Here is a 22532-nt window from a genome sequence, read left to right as displayed (position 1 = left end):
CTTTCCTGTCTTTTTCCTTCTCTGTCCCCGAGGGCAATGTAGTGTTGACTAAGCAGCCAGTCAGCATCTGTTTTGGCTCACCTCCATTAGTTCCCTGATTGACTACCAGCACTACCGCCCCCCCCCCTCTGGATTTCTCCATCTCACCCCCCAACCCCCCCCTTTTAATCTCCCATCCATCGCTCCAAATCAAGGCTCAGGTCGCTGTGCCCGTAGCCTGCGGGCATCACTCATTATACTGTGAAGTTTCAATTGCTGCCTGACCCCTTCCATCCAATTTCATGGCTGCTTGGGGTGGGCTGGTGTCCCCGCTGCTCCGCTCTCAAACTCTTTAAACGAACCAACCTTTGGCTCAAGGCCGCCACTCATCTCAGCAAGACGACGCGAGGGAGACGAATTTAGTTCAAATGAATGTCAAGCCTTGTTATTCTACTGCTTGGTTAATATGATTTGGGCACTCAAGAGCCCTGGTGTTCCCTCTTTCCTCTCATTCTTAGTTCAAACACACTCTCACACAAACAGAAGGGAATGAAACGCTTCAGTGCACGGCTAACAAACAAAATAAACCACCTCTGGCTTTGGAAAATAAAAAATCTCAACCTAATCCAGTTGGAACAGTGTTTTCTGGTCAAAATGTATCTCTCTATCTCTCTCTATTCTATGTTTCGCGTTGATGAGGAGCAAAATTTGTAATATCACACAGCTTTTCTTTATTGACGAACTGTATCTCAGTCTCAGTGGTTGTTCAACTTTCTGCCATGTCTGTAATGACGAATCATAAAATCCCCCCAAGGCCAGTTAGATAACCTCTCATGATCACTCTGTCACATCTTATATTACCTCACACTCCTTATCTTCCGTAAAATGTCAAAAACTTTCGAACATTTATCTAGCCATGCACAAGCCTGATTTTATAATTTTTTTTAAGCTTAAGTGTCAGAACGACCATATATGATCATCATACCCATTTTAACCACCTCTGCAGCAGTGATTTTACTTCATCTGTAGCATTTTCTACCTAAGTGATATTTACTGGCAGTAGCTGTGTGTGTGGGCCGCCTGTCCCTGTTGTTGTGCATTAGTCAGGTGTTCAGGTCCAGGCTAGAGGCCACATTCCTTCAAGCCCAATTACATATTTATAAAATGAAAGCCACCATATGGCACAAGGCGCCTAACGGAGGAGATAGGTAAAAAGTAAATGGACCTTTGCTGGCTGAATGCCTGCTATTTATCAGTGTGTCAGTTTGTGAGGACATGCAATGGATATAAGACAGGACAGGTTTACTGGCATTAGATTTATTGAGCTACTACACAGTATATAATGGAATAGTTTTATAATTCGAGAACTAAGCTTTTTCGTTTTCTTGCAGAGTTAGATGAGCAGATTGATACCACTTTAATGTTACTAAACTAAATATGTCATGTTACTATACTAAATATGAAGGTGGAGCCAGCCTCCAATTAGCTTAGCTTAACTGGAAGTAGGCTAGTGGAGCGAGCTAGCCTGGCTCTGTAAAACCACCACTTCTCATTTGAATTATTGTACAGATTAAACAAGCAGGGTATAAATTGTTAAATGGTGAGTTTTATAGGTGTTTCTTACCTCTGGACAGATCCAGGCTAGCTGTTTTCCCTAGTTTCCAGTCTTTGTGCTAAGACAAGCTAACCAGCTGCTGTCTCTAGCTTCATGCTGACTTAGCGCACAGACATGAGAGTTGTGTCAATGTTCTCATGTAACTCTTGGCAAGAAAGGGAATGAGTGTATTTCCCTCAATGTCGGAATTATTCCTATTCCGACCCTTTTTTCAGCTCACAATTTGTTTGTGGATATTGAGTTTGTTGTCATGAGATCGCGTTTTCTTCCGTTATTTTGGCTGTCTACCAGGTAGTGGTGTCTGTCTGTGTGTTTTGATAAAATGTTTTCACTTGACATTTACTTTCTTGACAGTTATTACTGCATAATTATCCGGTCACATGGTTGGGCCTACTGCTTATCTTCTGCCCTCGCTATGCAAGTCAAGTAGAGACTAAGCCACGCTAAAAGCTAACACAGTTAGCTAGCGTAAGCTATACTCCTTCACTATTAACGAAAAAGATAAAATAAGCCTACCTTAAAGAATAATTAGACTAAACTTATAGCAGAAACAAATTAGTGCCGTTGCAAGGAAACTGGGTTCTCTATACGTGTGAAATTAAACAAAAGAAAAAATCTAGTAAATATTCACGTAGACTCTACAAGAGTTAAAGTAAATAGTTACCCCAACTGTAAAATGACTTACAATGTTGTATTAGCAACACATTAGCCTTAGACAGCTAGCTTAGTTAGAAGCAGTAGACTAAACGTATTACAGAAAAACTTAAAGAGAAACAATAAAGGGAAATGGGGAGGAGATAACAAAAATTACAAAATGGAGGATACCAGTGTCCGTTAAACTGCCATGTACAGTAACTGTGCTACTAGTGGTTGCTACTGGCAACAGAATACTCAACTGAAACCATCTGCAGGTAACAAAGAAGTTTACCCATTACCTCAATAAATAATTATAGTAGTGCTAAATATCAGTAGGTTAAGTACTAGCCCGATAATTGCACAATGAACACGAGGTAATTACTGCACCCATTAGAGCATTATTCATGGCACAAGTGATTGCAGTTTTGCATGAATTAAAAGCAAAGTGATTTGTCTTATGTAACCATTAAGTGGATGGCTGTCACTCACTAGCAGCCTTCATTCACTGCTATCAACTTTCATTCAAACTGCTGCCATAATTTAAATGACAACCTTTTTTCTTTCTTGTGTCCACAGCCAGTGAAAACTGCCATGACTTCCATCCCATGTTCTTCACACACGACCGCTCCTTCGAGGAGTTCTTCTGCATCTGCATCCAGCTGCTCAACAAAACCTGGAAGGAGATGAGGGCCACGAGTGAAGACTTCAACAAGGTACACTGCATGTGTGTGTGTTTGGGAGATAGGGACGACCATTTCCATGCTATATACTTCTTGTAACTAGGTTTTGAGTTTGGATTGTATTCACACTGGAAAGTTGACAGCATTAAGTTCACTTGCCAGTATGCAGTCTAAATTTGTTTGATTTTTGAGTGTGTTGCTGATGGAAGTTGAAACACATTGTAAATACAGATGAGACAGCTCCAGGATGAAACTGTTTCCAAATTTGAAATTGGCTGTAGCTTTTTCACAGTCCCACTTTGTTTTTTGTAGAGTCTCAAGTTGATTTGGGATTTGGGAAACATCTCATGTCTTTGACTAATTAAAAAAATTAAAAGAAGCGAACTCATGCAGATGAAACATCATAAGATATCATGGCATGAATTTCTTTTGAAGTGACATCTGCTCTTAGAAAATCTGCTGTTTTCAGATGTGATGGGGAACAACCACTTTATTTATTTATTTGTGTAGTCGTTTATTTAACAGGGATCATTCTGTTTAACATAGTTTCCTACACATAAGCAGTGCGACAGATGTCATGTACAGTATATAGGTATAGATATCTATATAGATATATGTCTAGCTGAAGCTGTGTGTGTTTATGTGTATTGTACATAACTGCATAAACATTGGTCTGACAGTGTGTGTTTATGACTAGATATGTACGCTCACATATACACAATAGTTTTTGATCTAGTGACAGATTTATATCTGCGACCAGGCCATTCATACAATTAAATATTGTTTTTAAGACAAGTTTGATGCCACTTTTATTAGTCTTTGATCTGTTACCTTTAAGTTGTATTTGTTTGTTTGTTGGTATAATAACGTATCTTGATTATTGATCACAAAGTAAGATACATGAGGTAAAAATCTTTGATAACACTGAAGATGTAACAGAACTGGGCAATTTTGCTATTTGAAGTTGAACGTCATACAGATTTATGGCACATCATTGACATCACTGACTTTCTTGTAGTAGTCGCTGGCAGCGTCACAGAGCTCACTCTTAATTACAACAGTGTTAATCATATCTCAAATGATGTTGGTTATTAAAATGTCATCGCCTTGATTCTAACGCAAATATCAGGCCTGATTAAGGTGCATAGACATGAAAATGTTTTCTTCCTGTTTGCACAGACGAACATGCTTGAGGCGTTTCCTTTTTAAGGGCGCAGATTGAGAGAGGGAACTGCATACACATCTCGGAGGCTTTTTAGATTTTGAATGTTTCCTACATTGTTTTTTTTTTCCTCTGATATGAAACATTAGCTGCCTCTTTTGGCTGAGCCACTGATTAAGCTACTACATCTTCATTTGGAGCTCATTTGAGTCTGGATGAAGATGATAAACTTCCTGTAAGCTGGCTAATGTTGAGTCGGCTAACGCAGGAAATATGCTTGTGAATGTGCGCTGGCAGACGGTGATAGTAATGAGATATTGTATGTTGTGTATTCAACTGGGCATCTGATGTTGCAGTCAACAGATGCTGCATCCCTTTTCCCCTGATTTGTGAAACAAATTATGATTATCTTATGGAGTCAAACACCAAACAGACCGACACAAAATACAAGCCACGCTGTGTCCAAGTCACTGTTTACACATTGATTTGTTATGGTCCAGATCATCACACGACTGAGCCAGTCCTCAGCTCCTACACTCGCTCTGCAGGTCCCCTTTCCTCTCGGTCCAATATGTCCCACCACTAAAGTGACACTGTAATTGCTCATTCGGCATCCAGCGTCCCCGAGATAAATCCTCAAGAGTTCACACATCTTCCTTTTGTTTGTGAATGGAGTGATGGTTCCAGTGCGTAAATGAAGCGATGCTGCTGTTGCATCATCCTCATGTCATGTCGCTAGGAGTTAAATGACGGGAGACAGCAGCGTGGGTTTCATAAGCCAGTCTGTCATTACACACAGAAGTTGGTGCTCAGATGCAACGTTGTGAATCAAGTCTAGCTCTCAACTTGCACAGAGGAAAGACCTGAGTGATATGAAAAATGTATCTGTTGTTGTTTTGAGACTTGGTACAGCCTTTTTGATCTGCTGCAGATGGGTATAAATGAAGAATCAGAACATGTTGTAGTCGAGATTAAAAATCTCGTCATCCTCTGTAGCCAGTTCTTGAATAAATGTTAAATCCACCTACAGTCTATTGAAGTCCTCGTCACCATCTGTGTTTTTACATTTGCTGCTCATTAAGACAAACCTTTGGTAGTGGAATAAATCTGAGCATGATTTTACTTTAATGAATTCAGAGCAGCAAAAAGGAAATGTTCAGTATGTCTGATCTAAATGTTGAAATAATTAACTGAAACTTTGAGCTTATTTAATCTGAGATGTACCAGGAGTGATGCAACCATCTTTAATAGGCCTGGACTGACTACCACATCTTGTGTTCAGCTGTATTTCTAGTTCATCTTGTGGGAGAATTCAACACACACACCATGCACATACCTCCCCTAGGAAGCGATCCTATTATCCAATCCCATCCTTCACACCTTTCCCTTGAAGGCGAGAGTCAGTTTCGATTGAGTTGGGATAGATGATGCTTCCCTTCCCTCTCCCCTCTCCCCTCTTTCCCTCCCCGGTCTCATCTTTCATCACACGGCACCTCTGGAGTTTGAAATTCAGCAGCAGCTTGTCGATAGCAAGACTGTTTGGTCTCGAGGGCTTCCTATCAGCTAAATGGTGCGTGAGGAGCTCTACGCTTGCAGCCTCTAATGCTGAGTCTCAGTTTGTGTCCGCCATGAACTTTAAAGCGCTCCCAAGACATCAGCCCCTCTGATGATCACTGGAAGTTGTCATTTTCTATCTAATTCTGTCAAGGAGAAACTGAGTTGGCTATCTGTAAATGAGGCAGTCATTGACTGCACACTTCATAAAACAAAATGACAAGAAGATGGAGAGGAGGAAGATGTTCCTAAAGTGCAGACTGGGAAAGCTCAGTGTAAATCCTACTAAATCCTTATCATTAGCATAATCCTTAGTATTAGCATGAGCAGATTAAATGATGAATTATCAGTAATGGGAAGAAGGAGACAATTTGTTTAAGTTAAGATGCTTTCTGGGTCAATAAATTGAGTAAGTAAAGGAGGGGATGGAAAATGCAAATCACACATCAACATTCATAGCAGGGCTGCCCAGGGTGGGGCCCGTAGGCAATTATGCAAGCAATTTTGCTTTTTCGCCCATTTGGTCCTCAAGCGTCTCTTAGTTTCTTCTCTGTGACACATTTCCAAGTGAAAAAAAGACACTGAAGTAAAATAAAATAATAAATTATTGTCATTGATTATAGAATTTAAGCTGCTGTAAGCGTTGTCGTCATTTTAACTAACCTTCTGTCAGTTTTGCAGTTAGTAATCCCCTCCCTCTTCTCTACGTCACCACATGAGAGTGATTAAAGAGTGGTAATTCCCAGACATGGCAGCAAACAGGAGGATCCTGCTCTCTGCATGTTAATGAGCAGACCGGACCGCCTCTTTATGGAGTTCTCTGTCCTTTTTGGATAAAGCGGTCAGGGATGCCAGAAAATGTATTTTTTCTTTTACTGCATAAGTGAAGGGAGGAGAGACAAGGGTTACTGACCAAAAACTCTATAATAGTGATTACTGAAGAAATATATAGAGCTATTTAACGCTTATCTTGATAAGAAATGAGCACTTACAGCAGCTTCAAATAATAATTCGTAACAGTAATAACTGAGCACAGCCACACTCTCTTAGGAATAAAAACCTTTTTGCAAGTGAAAATCCACACCCTTAACACATGAGATTTAGCTACTTTATCACATTTGATTGGATAATATACGTTTAGGCCCCAGAGATTAGACTTTAAATCATTGTACGGGTAGACAAAAGGGATTTTGTGATAGAAAATGTAATTTTGACATATATTCGGCAAGAGATAACTGAAGAATTCATACAGCGATGCAGGCTTAGAGCTTGAAAACTTTTTAATTTCACTGTGTCTTTAAATGATAGGAAAGGAGAGAGGGAATGAGCTCTTTTGGGTGCATAAAATGATCGAATAAAAGATATGTGGAGTGTGATAAAATCAAATAAAAACTTGAAGGGATTAAACTCTGACTTTCCATAAAAGGTAAGAACATTTATGCAGGTTTGAAGTAAGATAATACTGATTTGTCTAAGTGCTGCCTCAGATAATGATGGATGGTGCAAGCATTACTGTCACGAGGGGCCAAGGATCTGTGATACATACTTATACTGCTGTACATCCCACTGCTTCCACTTATTTGAAGCACAGTTATCGTCCTTTTAACTACCAACAATTGGTCATTTAAACTGACTGACTATTGAACGTGCTCGTTGAGCTGCAGCTTCTCAGGCAATCTGTCTTGTAATTATTTATTGGTGTTTCAGTCGACTAAGTAATTTCTTTTTTATGGCGTCTTGATGAAGACCCTAAATAGTCATTACTCAACAGTATAATTGTCACAGTGATATTCTCGCTTTTGTGTTTGGTAAGCACAACATCTCAAAAGATCCCTCTGTGAGGCAACATTTATGTGAGAAATGATCTATCAATTAAAACTACTGACTGATTTGAAATTCTACATTCATCGCCCTTCCTAGAACAGTAATCCTGCGTTGTAAGAGGACTAATCTGTAGCGATAATGTCTAAACCATTCAATTCCTCATGTACATACATACATGAGGATATATCCTCTCTACTGTGTGTGCAAGGATAACAAGCTGTGTCGAGGATAATTCTGAGGGCGTCCACTTCAAAACGCGACCGGTGTACGGCTAGATTTCCCTGCAGCGCCCACAGTCGCTGCCCGACTGAGCTTTCCGAGGTGTGGAATACTAAAACACCTCGCTCAGGTTTTTTATCAATGTTTGGCTGTGCGCGTTGCTGTGGCCTGCAAGGGTGCGAGCATTTCTTAAATGCTGAAGGTTCTCTCAGCCACCGGCTCTTCATGGCTGACTGAGCATGTGCCCCTCCACGCACACAAAGGCACACACACACATACAGGCTCTTACAGGAATTTATGCTCATTTAAGACAAAGGCACAGAGGCTTAAATGAGGCTTAAAAACAGCGTGGCACTTAAGCGCCCACACACACACACACACCATGGTGGAGCCACTATACATTCTGCCTTGTTTGCTTTCTGAATGTAGAGTTGAGTAAAGGATGTGCTTACAGAGAACAAGAGGTGTGTGTGTGTGTGTGTGTGTGTGTGTGTGTGTGTGTGTGTGTGTGTGTGTGTGTGTGTGTGTGTGTGTGTGTGTGTGTGTGTGTGTGTGTGTGTGTGTGTGTGTGTGTGTGTGTGTGTGTGTGTGTGTGCGCGCTGTGTGTACATGATGTGTGTGTGTGTGTGTTTAATGGAGGCAAGTCTGATGCTCCCAGGGCACAGCTACGACCGTCAGGCAACCGTTTCCCCTGTTTCCATAGCAACCTCTGTCCAATTACCACTGCTGCTCTGTTTCGGTAAGATGGAGCCACTTCTCCGCTGCATGCATGTGTGCACGCTGGTGTTTATGTGCGTGTATATCAGAGACTGTGTCTTGTACGGCTGTTTCATCCAAACGTCTGTGCTGAGAGCTTCTCCTCCTCCACCTCCCCTCACCAGAGAAGAAAACCATCTCCATCTCTTTCTCTGCTCAGGCGCTTGGATGGAAAAAAAAAAAAATCCCTCACTGATGTAGCGGCTTGCAGCCACTCACGATACCCCTCCTCCTCCTTCTCCTCCTCTTCTCTCATCCCTCCCCCTCCATCTGAACCTCTCTCTCCCCACAAACACACACACACACACACACACACACACACACACACACACACACTTATCATGTGATCCACTTGCTGCACCATCATTGGCGTCTCTGATCGTGGCGTGTGTCCAATCAGGGCATAAGCCCGGAGATCAACATAAGCGAAGCAGTGCAGCCTGGCTGATGCTCTTAGAGTCACAGAGGGAGGGAGGTAGGCAGAGAGGCATTCAGAAATATCATAGTAGAGGGGACAGAGTTAAAGAAGAAACAGGGAGAGTTAGTTGTTGTTTATTTTATTTTAAAGGGAATATGCTGAAAGAGAGAAGCAAACAGGAGACCTGAAGGAACACATATCCAAGGCAGGAAAAAGGAAAAAAGGGAAAAGGGCAGGAAGGAGAGGAGTGCGAGCAGTGTTGACAGACGAGTCTTCCCTTATTGTGGCTAACGCTAAAAGCTAACAGTCCACAATCAGCTAGACCGCTCTTCCGAGGAGCCATCTGCTACCTCCATCCATCCTTCCATCCATTCCTGTCTCGCGTCGGGCACTTAAAACTCCTCTGGGAACAGCACGAGGATTCACTGGTCACTGTGGAGAGTATCACACCACTCTTGGAAACATGGAGGTGACATGTAAGTACTAAGAACAGAAATAAGCGAAAGAGACAGCAGAGTGTTTTTTGATTAGCATGGATGGATGGAGCAAGGGGAGGTGGTAGTAAAGGAGGAAGAGGGACTGTTTGTGTTGTTGCCTAGCTGCGGAGGAGGAGAGGGAGGATGGAGAGGAGAAGACAAGGATGGAGATGATGGGACAGGGGCACAGCGGAAGAGAAAGAGGAGGGACAGATGGGGCCGTGTAGACTCGGCGAGGCGTAAGCAGGTTAGACAAGGACCCAGATCACAGCCTTTTCATTAACACACACACTCCATCAGACACATATAATCTGCTTGATTACAATTTTACCCTGTCTCGCAAACGCACACCCACGTCTACATGCATGCGTGCACACATCTCCTGTTCACCTTCCCCCAGTCCACACACCAGGCATCATCTGTATTCCAGTTTACAGTGTGTGCGTGTGTGTGTGTGTGTGCGTGTGTCTGTGTGTGTGTGTGTGTGTGTGTGTGTGTGTGTGTGTGTGTGTGTGTGTGTGTGTGTGTGTGTGTGTGTGTGTGTGTGTGTGTGTGTGTGTGTGTGCGTGTGTCTGTGTGTGCGTGTGTGTGGTGGGGGTTGGGCTTTGTTGTTGTGAATGGGATTACTCCACATCACCAACACCCACAGTTTGTCACCAGAGGAATTCAATGCCCCTACTACTGATCTCCTCCACTCCACTGTCTCTCTCAGTCTTGGATGAGCTTCAACCAGTGTTTTAGCCAGAGGGGTTTGACACAGGATTAGAGTGAGGTCAGGCCTCAGACTGTAGAGACAAAGTCTGTGAGATACTGCCAGGAAACCTGATTTCATTAGTTTTGGACAATGCATAGAACAGTTGTAATCACTCACTGTCCTTTCAAACCTGGCTTTGTTTGAAGGAACTCCCAATATGTCCTGGCTACCTGGGGACTTACTATATTAAATTGTGCTTTTGATGCTTGGTGCTTTTGTCAAAGAAACAAAACATTTACTTCTATCAGCTTCTCAAATTGACAATCGTTTTGATGTCTATTTTTATTCTTAGGAACAATTATGTCTTTTCTATCTTTATATTCTGCAGTAAACAGTTCAGGGAGAAGCCTCAATGTTTCGTTGTTTTGCACAGTCACAATAAATCTGAATCTTGACCTAAATGTATAGATTTGCCGTTTTTTCAGTTTTACAATAATTGAAAATTAAATGCACATTTTTGACATTTTAAACCACCTTATTGCTTCATTAGTTTAACTTTTTTTTTTGAAAAATATTTATAATAGATTTTTCAGAGTTAGAAGAGAAGTTCACTGGGACTGACAATATGTTTGTTCGGCATGAAGCAAGAGGCAAACATGGAGTTTGTGCAAAGGTTTAAAAAATACACCAACCTCACTAATAAGACATATATATATATATATATATATATATATATATATATATATATATATATATATATATATAATTTGTTTTATTAGGACAAAAAACAATGTGATGTCACCAGGGTACTATTTATAAGCAGTGTCCAGCTAGCTTTTTCCAGTCTTTATGCTAAGCTAAGCTAACTGCCTCCTGTCTCTAGCTTCATATTTAAAAATATAGATACGAGCATATGTCCCAAAATGTCCAACTATTCCTTTAATCGACAGTGAGAATACACATGAATTGCAGCCCTGTTAATGATACTTTTCACTCGAAGACAAGCCAAGTTCAGTCACTAAGAAAACCCACTGTCTGTCTGTATCGGTGCCCTTGAGCAAAAGACCTTGAACCTGGTCACCCATTTTTACTGTCAGCCCCTCTGGACGAGCCCCTCAGCTAAACAAACCAAACACAGTTGTAAAGCAATGCCCTCTTTTATTGATGTTTGACATTTGTGTTCTGGCTAAGGGTGATCCAGAGGAGAGTAGATAATCTGCTTTGTTGAACCATGTCGATGACCGACCCTGTCCCATGTGGGATTATTCACATGGCAATCCTCCAAAGCCGTAGAAGCAGCAGCCTGACCCCCTCATCAGCCATCAAACATCACTTTGTGTGTAGCTACTATTATTATTATAACAGAATATTTCTGACGTGGCGTTTAGCTGCTTTTATTTAAGGCCGCTCACCGCAAAATCAATTAAGGACATTTAATGCAAATCAATGCAAATGATCTCTGGCTCTGCTCTTTAGCAATAGGACAGTTCCTCCACTTCGCCAGAAGGTTATAACACGCACGCATACATGATTAATGAAATGGGTGCTGGTATGTCCAGTCAGAAGTGATGTGATAATAATAATGTGAGTGCAGGTGCCAAAGGTTTTGGGTGGATGCCATGTTTGGATTCCAGGAAGCAGCTTGGGACAGTTGGTGAAAGCGCTGCACGCGTCGCCATATGCCCACAACTGTGACTGCTGCTGTCGTGCTTTGCATGAAGCGGTCCATGTATGACACAGTAAAGCAGCCCCTCCCCCACTCCTCTCCTCTCCTCTCCTCTCCTCTCCTCTCCTCTCCTCTCCTCTCCTCTCCTCTCCTCTCCTCTCCTCTCCTCTCCTCTCCTCTCCTCTCCTCTCCTCTCCTCTCCTCTCCTCTCCTCTCCTCTCCTCTCCTGCAATGAGACCTGCTGTTTTTTTTTATTCCATACTGGTTTTACTTACCTGTCTATACCTCTCTCCTTCCCTCCATCCCTTAAAGCTCTCTTTTTCCCTTCCTCTCCCTCCTGTGCTCTCCCTCTCTCCTCGTTCCTGTTCTCGACCCCCCTCCACCTCTATTGTTGAATTCAGACAGGCTATTTATATCTTTCTGCCTGGCTGCCTCACCTCCCACTCCCTTAACAAGGTTTGCTTTATTGTTTCTGCACGCGTGTATGCACACTCGGACAGTGCGTGAATGTGTGTTTGCACATGTGTCGCAACAAATTGGTGAGTCCTTGTTGGGGTGTGTACGGCTTTAAGTTTGTTGTTGTTTGTATGTAATTTTTCCTGTGAATGCTGAGCTTTGTGTCGGTGCAGGGGCTTGTTTCTCTTTTTTTCTGTGCATTAGTTTTTCATGAGTGCGTGTGTTTTGTTTTTTTTGTGTGTGTGCCTGAAGGGGGGATCTCTGATCTCAGGCAGCATTGGCCCGCTCACAGTGAATGCCAAAGCTGAGCTCACTAATCAGACCAGAGAGATCATCAGCCATTAGCGTCAAACTATCAGAGTTTTGCCTGAGCAGACATGCAGAGCTAACATTTTGTTTTCTTGTCTGTCAAGATGATGTTACTGTTGTCTCCTCACTGGTAATCAGCAGGGAGAGAGAAACCTCAAGTTTACACGTCTTTTGATTAAGTTATTTATCTATCTATTCGTTTATTTGTGTCTGTTTGTTATTGATAAGTATTCGTGCATATATGTGTTTGTGTGTGTGTGTGTGTAAGCCATTTGTGCACAGCAGTCCGCACAGTATGTACTTTAGATTCCTTGAAGACAATGAAGTCTCCACAAAGGCTCTGGTGTGTGTGGGTGTGTCTTATTGTGGAAACATGCTGGGTTATGGCTGCTGCAGGCCTTATCATTAGCATCACATAATAATCCAGTTTTGATGTATCACTGCATGAATCCGGGTTTAATTTGAAGCAGGGTGATGACGCATGTAAGGCAGGGAGACAAACACAGATTCTCTGGGGTATGGTCAGTCCACCTTGCTTCACACTACAACAAAAAGGCAAGAGATGTAAATTCAATTACTCTCTTTGAAATGACTCTCAGTTTACCTAATGACGGTGTCAGACCGTGTGCACAAAAGGTGGAGCAGCACATAATTTTACAAAGCAGCTGACTTGGATGCAAAGGGCTACGTCAGGCTAGTAAGTAATATAACAGGCCTCCATGATATAAAGAAGGTTTAGGCAGGAACACTACTTTGTTAGGTTCGCTCGCTCTTTGTACTGTTTCTCTTCACTTCCTCCTTTGCTGCTGTAATAATTACTACAGCCACCAGAGGTTGCCACCAAACAAGAAACGTAAATGTGGGTTGTAATAACCTGCTTGAATAGTTGACCTATATGGTTACTTTCCTGATGAGGACAGGCTGTGTTTCCTGTAGAATTGTTGCTGTCATTACTGTGAATGCCATTTTCTCTTGAAATCGGCGCATTTGCTGCAAAACCTGGTGGAAGATGTACTTGTGCAGCTCTGTTCAAAGTCAGAAATGGCCTCTCTCTGTGCAATGTCAAACATTTGGTGTAAAAACCCATAACTGGCCTAAATGGGTGCCCTGTGCATTATTCATGGTGAACCTGCTGACTTCAGTTTTCAGCTTCAATCAGATCCAAAAAGGCATAAAACTCATTTTTTGGAATGTATTTCTCCTCGACAATGATGCATTGTGGGTAGACTCTATGATCTAATGAGAGTCATCTCATGTAATGAAATAATACCTGTTCTGATGTCCTTGAATAGATGTTTAATCACAACCAATTTACCCATCCCTCTGGGACAATTAATGCCGAATGTTCATATTTCCTGCAACATCCCTGTCATAATAAAACACTTATTAATGCAACACTGTGCACAAGCCAAGGTCAGCACTTGGCTTTCATCAGCATTTCTTGACTCACCGTAAATGGCCATTTTCCCAGGCGACTTTGCTCTCCAGTCATCCATATGGGCCGCGCTGCGCCTCACACTGAGCTGGTTGTTGAAAAAGAGCTCCTCTGACAGTTTGTCTGGCCATGCAGTGCTAGCACTCTAAATATGGCAACAACAACAGCTAGCAGCAACAGCCGGCGTCGACCCTGCATCACTCATGCGGAAGGAAGAATAGGACTGATGGAGGGAGGTCTGCAGATGGGTTGTGTGTGTGCATATGAGGGAATATTGGGAATTTACATGGAAGAGTTTTGTTTTGTGTGTTGGTGCTTGTTCGTACTGTATAATGCATGTAACTAAAGGAATAAATTAGTTTCTGTGCAGCAGAAGTGTGTGCATTGAGAGAGTGTATATCTGTCTTGCCCACAGTACAGTATGTGCTGTTCCCTGCGGTGCCGTAATGCTGTCAAACGAGTCCCGGAGGCATTTACTGAGAGAGAAAAGAGCTGCTTTTCTCTGCGCTTTAAAGTTACATTTACCCCTCACCGCTCCATTTTATTTTATTGAGATACCCAGATACAGTGGCTCCTTACATTCAAGCCGTGGGGCGCAGATACATAATTGAAATTTTAATGGATGAAAGTAGTGCCTTTCCACTTAGTTGCACTCAGCAGACTTACCATGAAGCCATGACAGGGTTATCAGGAGAGTCTAACAAGAAAAGCTGAATATACTTAATTTAATCTGGGAATCTGACTGAGCAGCATTCACCTCTTGTTCCTCACCCTCTATGAAATGGCACTCTGACTGTCTCTTGTTTGGCATTTTCATATTGGCAGTATGCTATGAGAGATCATTAGTAAGGTTGCAATAAACAACAACTAACTCTCTCTAAGCCCAAACGAACATTTATTTCGTTCAACCAGTGGTCCAAAATCCAAAGATGTTGAGTTTAGGGTCAAATAAAATGGAGGAAAGGCTGCCAGTCCTCACATCTGAGATGCTTGAACCAGCAAATGTGACAGCAATGTTTCTAGAAAAATGATGGAAACCAAACATTTACAGATTAATGAGTTAATAGACTAATGATTCCAGCTTTAGTTATTATGTATGCGTAGCTAGCGGCTGTTGTCAACAGTCTTTTACTGCTGTGCTTGCAGCTTGTTATGTGATCTATATTAATTCTGACAATCTTCATCCTTACTGATGGCAGTATAAAATCCAAATGGACATAAAGTTTACCCCATCGTCATCTCATGTGAAACTACAAAGGCACTCAGTAGAGCGCATACCTCCACCAAGGCACAACAGTCCTCTTTTAATTGAATCAAGCCTAACCCAATAACAAATATGACATATTTTATATTTGCTAGATCATAGATACCAGCCACCTTAATAGGCCTAACTTTTTTCATCAAGATCCATGCGTTATTCCCTGAAAAATTAACAAAAATGTGGGAAAACGCCTTGTCTCACATTGTTAAACCACGTGAGAAAACATCCCTGGATGCGTCCCTTTACCCGGATCCACACCAGAAGTTAATGGGGTCTATTCTGGGCCGAGACTCATCCTATATCCAAATTTAGTGGAAATCCTTTCAGTTTTTTTGTTGGAAACAGGTGAAAACATAACCTCCTTGGTGGACATAATTACAAACATCTCTGTCACCATCATATCTGCGATGGCAAAAACAGCTGAAACACAGGGCAGCATGAACTGTTTGTAGTCCAACTAGTGGTGAGCGTTTGAGAACGGTAGCTTTTCCTTACGTTTGGTATTAAAACCATAAATCTTGAACCACAGCTTTGTCACTTCTCACGTCTTTGTTCAGTTCATTTCTATCAGGTTCTTAAATTTATTGCAGCGCGCACCAGCACTCCTCTCACTGTACCGCCTGATAATAACAGACAGGCATCTTTTCATGTCCAACTCGTGGCATTGTTATATTTTGAATGACATCATGGTCAATTTTGAAGCAGATAATTAGTGATTGAACATGGGAAATGGTGGCAGGGAGGGAAGACATAATTACCATTTCAATAACAGGGAAACTGATTCCCTGTGTTCCCTTTCTCTGCTGATTATTATAAAACATGCAATCTGACAGAAGTGAACATGTGTATTTTTTATGTGTTCTCACTTGTGCATGAAAGCTTCCTTTTGCATGCATGTTTTGGGCTTTAAATGCAGAAACGCTCTTCACTGACGCTCCCATTATCACCATGTGAGATTGACTTTTTGATTGCTTTCAGGGAGTATCAGCAAAGTCATTATTCTGTGATTACCAGCTTATTATTTGCCCACCAAAGCGCCTCTCCAGTGCAATCTCCAGATTTCACCACCCTGGCTTGAGTGGCGGGTGAGCGTTTGACTGACAGCTGGTAAATGATGTCATTAGCATCCTCTTAGGCAAATGGAGCAGCAGCGACAGTCGATTGGTCGGTGAGGGGGGGGGGTTGGTAATTTGTTACGGCTGATGCGCTGTAGATGATGGATGGTGGGGCGACTCCTGGAATGAGGAACTGCCCGACTGTCCTGTTGGAGGAGAGACTGAGAGGAAGAGGAGAGTGATGAAGGAGTGTGGCAGACGAGTCACTGTGGCCAGCTCTTCATTACGTGTACGCGATGGCTCATGGGATGCCGTTTAATTACTTTTGCTGACACTTGCTCCTGTTCCAAAAGAGCTACAAGAAAGAATGATGGCCTGTTGTTTGGAAGAGATTAGGTAGCATGAGAGGGAATGTAGTGAAAGACGGAAATAAAGGTGGACAAGATAGAGGAGATAAATCTTGGATCAGCAGCTCTGACTGAATAGACAGAAGAGCACAGGATGAACAATTCTGCACTTAGATCATCCAGACTGCATCTAAAATAACGCCAGTGCAAAACCGAGCCTAAATTTATCCTGTGTGTGAGCTCAGCCTGTAAAGTTTGCTTCGGTGCTGACGTCATCTCACCTCTACCAAGGTGCTCTCCGAGCAATCAGGGGATGAAAAAGAGGGATGAAGATAAAATATTCATAATGCCCCTCCGCCCTGTTGTGAAAGGACCATGTGTTCATATTAAATGTGATGAATATCCGCAGTGTTAATTAGCATGAGTGCAACCACATGGGCCAACAGAATTGTTTTCCTGCCGGAGACATGACTGCAAACAAGGCATATTAATGAACGTTCCCCTGGGACGACTCTGCTGAGGCACCAGGGATGGATGGCAGTCGGTCTCCAGAGATCAGGAAGAGGCTGGAAGCTGCAGGTGTCGATGAGATCTGCTTTGAAAAGCAGCTAAGAAACAAAAGCATACATCTTTATAATTAAGTGCCGATCATTCTGTTGATTGACTGCTTTGTCTATAAAATGTTAGAAAAGAGTCAAAAATGTTTGTTTACTACTCTTTGCTGTACGCCCATTTGATTTCCTTTACTTTTCTGTAGCTTCTTAAAGGAGCAATTTATAAGATATGGCCAGAATTTTAGTTTAAAACATAAAAAAATAAAATAAAATAGACTTACATTATCAACAGAGTGTGAAGAAACAACATTGTTGATGGTATGCACTGTGTTGCAGAGATGTATACTGAAGTAAGCATGCTAACCAGCTAGCCTTGGCCTGCCCGGTCTCAGAATACCACTTTGTACTACCAAGAGGTGGTTTCAGTACAAAAAAAATAAATAAAAATCTCACAAAATGTCAAGAATTTAAATAGGGCACTCTCCAAGATGAGTTTCTCTCAAGATGAACTGTAAATCACCTCCATTCTGTATCCTCTGTTGTAAAACTGACCTCCGTCTGTGTTCAGTCGGTGTCCAGCCGTGATGAGTCTCATGTCAGGCTGTCAAATCCAGTCACCCATAGTGATTCCTTTGTGATCAAACTCTAGGAACACTGGCTCATCCAGCTAACTGAACCATGTGCTAATTAGCTAACAGTATCTAGCTACAGCCAAGGATAGTTAGCAGAGAGCAGCAGTTGGCCACAGTTCTGGCCATATTCTACAAATTACACCTTTAAGGGAAGAATGTTCCTGCGAGACACACTGACAGACCATTTGTAATCTTAATGGGAAAATAAATGAATTTGAAGCTTAATTATCTGGATTGTAAGGTGTGTGTGTGTGTGTGTGTGTGTGTGTGTGTGTGTGTGTGTGTGTGTGTGTGTGTGTGTGTGTGTGTGTGTGTGTGTGTGTGTGTGTGTGTGTGTGTGTGTGTGTGTGTGTGTGTGTGTGTGTGTGTGTGAAATTTATGATGGGCAACTCCACCAAAAGTTGTGATTAAAAGTAGTGGACAGGAGTGATGAATCTCTCATAGCATGATTGCAAGCTGTGGCTTCTTCCATTTGTCTGCACATTTTTCAGCTTGAACAGGAGGAGGAGGAGGCTGAGAGGCCGGTCCTGGTGGTTGTAAATCTGCTGTTAGCTGGACACTTGTGGTCCCTCCTCATGAAAATATGGCATGCATAATACAGGGAATGACAGATGAGGATTGAATGCAGAAAACAGCCATCCATGGAGATGACATCCAGCATTGAGAGTTAACATGAATATGTCAGCTGAGGAAGGAATGGACAGCTGTCTTTATGGAGGGATCGACAGACTACTCACCATACTCATAATGAGTCCATGCACATAGTCACCTAGAACAAGGCTTGACCGGTGAGGAGGAGGTGTTGACCCTCGCCCTCTAATGGTTGGTCATTTGTAGGCTGGTGTTTACATTTTGTGTCACTATGTTACTGAAGGGGTCCTCTACATGATAAAGTCAGCTGAGATTTATAATAGAACAACACTTGATATTGCACCACAGGACAGGGTCTCGACCTGCATGTCGGGAACGAGGACTTTCTACTTGGGTACTGTTGGTATTGTGGAGGTTTGGACATCTGAGCAGGTTACAGACAGAACAGCACTTGATTGACTTACAGTATGGTGTTGCTACAGTCAGAACTGAAGTGAATTAAAGGTGGAAATGATCTAGAAAACAGATCAACTTTATCTGGTTCCCCCTGAGAAGTCTAACCAAATGATTTTACGCCTTTAAAATGCCTGATAGAAGCCCACATTGTCAAAAGAAATAGTCCAGCAACTTTAAACAATGCATAGTCAGTTTTCTCTAGCTGCTACATGTTGAATTTGAACAATGATGTTATGAGGTTAATATTCTGCACACAGAGCAGAGCTTCCTTTCCCTGATCTCAAATTTTGTCTGCCTCTTGTCAAAAGCGATTTGAAGCATGTACTTGTGCTGAGTCACTGATGTTCTGCATCCACTTTAATGCCAGTTAGATTTGGGATCACACTAGAGAGGACCTCGTGTGCACTGACGTGGGTCTGTGACTGAGCTGTGCTGATAAGTCAGACCATACAAAGGCTCATAATCTACAATCTCCCAAGTTTTATTTCAACACTCCAGCTAATGGTTGTAATGGTTTGTCAGATCTGGTCACTAATACGTACCAAAAAGCCAAATGCCTGCTCCTTTGACACAACCATCCTCTTTTCTGTTGTCGTTGTCAGCCTTTATTTTTTTTTTTTTCAAGGTCAATTTGTTACCCATCTTTCAGAAAATACACTGCGATTACCGTCTTTGAACATATTTGCATTCTTAAAGCTAATCCGCGGATTAAATTGTGCATTTTCTTTTGCATTGAGAGCTGAGAACTACTTTCAGGGCTTATCAGATACCAAATTAAAAATGGGTTAATTCCTTTTTGTGGCGCTCTCACCATGGAGCGACAGCGTCTCAAAAGGGGACTTAAAGCCCAGACCACTTCTTAATGCATTTTTACACAGTGAATGCAATGCTGATTCAAGAGGATTATCTTATTTTATCGCCTTTATTGTCTCGAGTTTTTCAGATTTTTTATTTTTTTTATTATGATGCTGGGCTGAGCTCTACACTGTTCATTTTTCATTTTAGGCAACTCAAATCTTCTATTTATACCGCTCCCACCCCTGGCTTAGTCTGACTAGTGAGAGTTCAGGGGTTAGCAACTTGATGAGTAATGGCCTCGCAGTACAAACAGCAAGAACAATATTACATAAGACCATGTTTGGGATCTTGGCTTACTGGATTTTGGCATGATTTTTGAGGGTTAGGAAGCCCAGATGAAACAGGCTAGTTCAGAACAGGAAATAACACAAATTATAAGGGAAATCCAAAAACATCTACTTTTCTGTGCACATGCATACACCCTAAACTCTCTCTCACTCTCTGTTGTCATTCACGCATCCTGAAGAAATGTGAGGCTGCAATTACTCGCTAGTCCTCAAGTATTTGATCAGCAAGGCAAGCGGAGAAAACAGAAATAGAGTAAAATCAATGAGAAACAGAAGGGAAGACGGTCTATTTCTTCCTGTCACCTCAGTATGATCTAATCCAGTGAATCAGCATCTGCAGGCTCAGAGAGGCGGCTGCTAACAAGGCCGATCCATAATCAGCGCTGCTCGTCACGTCTACCGCATCATCTGCAGCAAATGGAACAGCACAGCTCAACCTGGCTGGAGAAAAGTAAAAATTTTTGGCCAAATATCACACAGAGCGTCTCAGCAGGATTTACAGGCTCACATCAACCGCTGCTGCTGGTGATGTTCTGTTGTGTTTGAACAATTTCAACCCATTAGGAATTATGTTTGCTCTCAGTCGAGTCCCTTGTGTGTAGGCTGAATATGTTCACAAAAAAAGAATCAATCTTTTAGTTATATTAGTGTTCAAATTCTAATTATGCTGAATGCAAATCAGAGTGCAAAGCTAAAGGGAAGCAGCTGTCATTGAAGATTTCAGCTTAGGTCTCTTTTTCTGGAGGCTCAGGTGTACGTGCTGAGATTTTATACTTTGGAAAGAATCAGTGCTTTATTAACTGTAGTTAAAAATCACTGTAGCCTTGTCATAAAGCAACTCATACTGGGATTTAATTGCGCTTTATATCCTAATAACCATTGATTTTGTTAATAGCTATTCATACTCCATGAGAGTAGCCATAAGTTTTTTACACCAGGTTTAAAGGTGCACTATGTAGTTTTGGGGAGGAACTTTTAATCAGAAGAGAAAGATCTGTTTATGCCTCAACAAACTAAATAAACAAACTCTCTTTGTTTTCATAACTGAATAAACTGATTAAACAAACTGACCTTAAAGGACACAATAATTTCATGCTCACGTTGTTTATATGTGGCGGACCCTGCCACCTTTCTAGCTTCAAACAGTGTTCTGGGACCTTATTTTTTTCTCTGAGAACAGCTTGTTTATTCAGTTATGGGACAAATAATTTCTGAGTTTGTATTATTACCTCATTAATATTGTAATATAATATGAAATATTAATATTCTGAGTTAGAATTTCCTCACATGAAACACATGAATGTGTCTGCTACAGCTCTGATGATGAACTGATGATGATGAGCCTATGTGAATATCAGAGCATTAGTTTTAAATGTGTGTGCGCAGCTCTGCAGCCTCTGTGTGTACACTTTAATTATCTCCTGACAGCAGCGCATACACGCTAGGCTAATTGATCCAGATATGCATGATGTGTTTTATGTGCTGTTGTGGAGCGCTCTCCTATTGTATTGCTACCTCCGTTGATCACAAAGACCCCTCGAGTGGGATTGATGACTTGGAACACCACTCGTGTCATGCTTCTGCAGCCACAGCCAGACTAATGGTATTAGCTAGCTGGGGTATTATAGGCAAGTTCTGTCATGCATTTCACTGATGCTAACAGCTGACTAGCCACTGTTGAATTATTCTGCTTTGCTCTTTTCCTCTTAAGGCTCAGTGCACCAGACTGGATTAAAGGCTCCAGCTCTGGAAAAAAAAAAAACCTCATCATTAATCCTGTTTGGAACTGAACAGACGTTTATATGCTCCCCTGACCCACCAAAAATAGGCAAGGGGTTAGCTCTGGCTTCCTGACTGCTTTGACTGTCACTCCACAACCTGTATTGCTTCTGATAGAAGCTTCTGCATACATGATGATCTCACCCCGCTCTTCTCTTTCCTCTGCAGGTAATGCAGGTGGTGAGGGAGCAGATCATGCGAGCGCTGACACTCAAGCCTAATTCCCTGGACCAGTTCAAGAGTCGCCTGCAGAACCTGAGCTACACAGAGATCCTGAAGATACGCCAGTCCGAAAGGATGAATCAGGAAGACTTCCAGTCCCGCCCCATCCTGTGAGTCAACTAACCAATGACCAGTGTGTTGTTTTTGGAGTGTAATATTCAAACTTGCACACGTTTGTCAAAGGGTTGTATTGATTGTCTGAAGCTATAAAAGCTTGTTGGGAAGTCAAGACGGCAAGAAAGTACTGAACTTAAAGGTCCAGTGTGTAGAATTTACTGTAAATTAGGGGCAGAAATGGAATTTAATGTTCATACTTATGTTTGTGTATGATCACCTGACCATGTTTTCATTAACTTAGAATTAGCCCTTTGTATCTACAGAGGGAGTAGGTCTCCTCCCACAGAGTCCGCCATGTTGCTACAATAGCCCAGAGCAGACAAACAAAACACTGACGACAGAGAAGATCTTTTGCGTTTTTTGCAGACACCGCAGGGGAGGGTGAAGTGAGGGGTATTCAATTGGTTGCGATCTGCAACCTCAGCGCATTCTGTAGTCTGACAGCTTTGTTTAGAGGAAATATTAAACTTGGAATGGAAAAGTGAAACATTTTT

At 42.0% G+C, this 22532-nt stretch overlaps 1 protein-coding gene across 2 annotated transcripts in view; it reads left to right on the top strand.

Annotated features, from left to right (window-relative positions):
- The window catches only part of elmo1 (engulfment and cell motility 1 (ced-12 homolog, C. elegans)), a 119204-nt gene that overhangs the window by 82206 nt on the left and 14466 nt on the right, over positions 1-22532 (top strand). For both annotated transcript variants that reach the window (XM_073463397.1, XM_073463398.1), the window contains exons 16-17: positions 2807-2943; positions 21868-22031. In XM_073463397.1, the coding sequence (XP_073319498.1) occupies positions 2807-2943; positions 21868-22031 (301 nt within the window). The remainder of the gene's footprint in view (positions 1-2806; positions 2944-21867; positions 22032-22532) is intronic.

The sequence above is a fragment of the Pagrus major genome, chromosome 3 (assembly GCF_040436345.1).
Source record: "Pagrus major chromosome 3, Pma_NU_1.0".
In the NCBI taxonomy this organism is placed as follows: Eukaryota; Metazoa; Chordata; class Actinopteri; order Spariformes; family Sparidae; genus Pagrus; species Pagrus major.
Note: the sequence above shows the minus strand (reverse complement) of the source record. Positions and strands in the feature narration are given on the sequence as shown.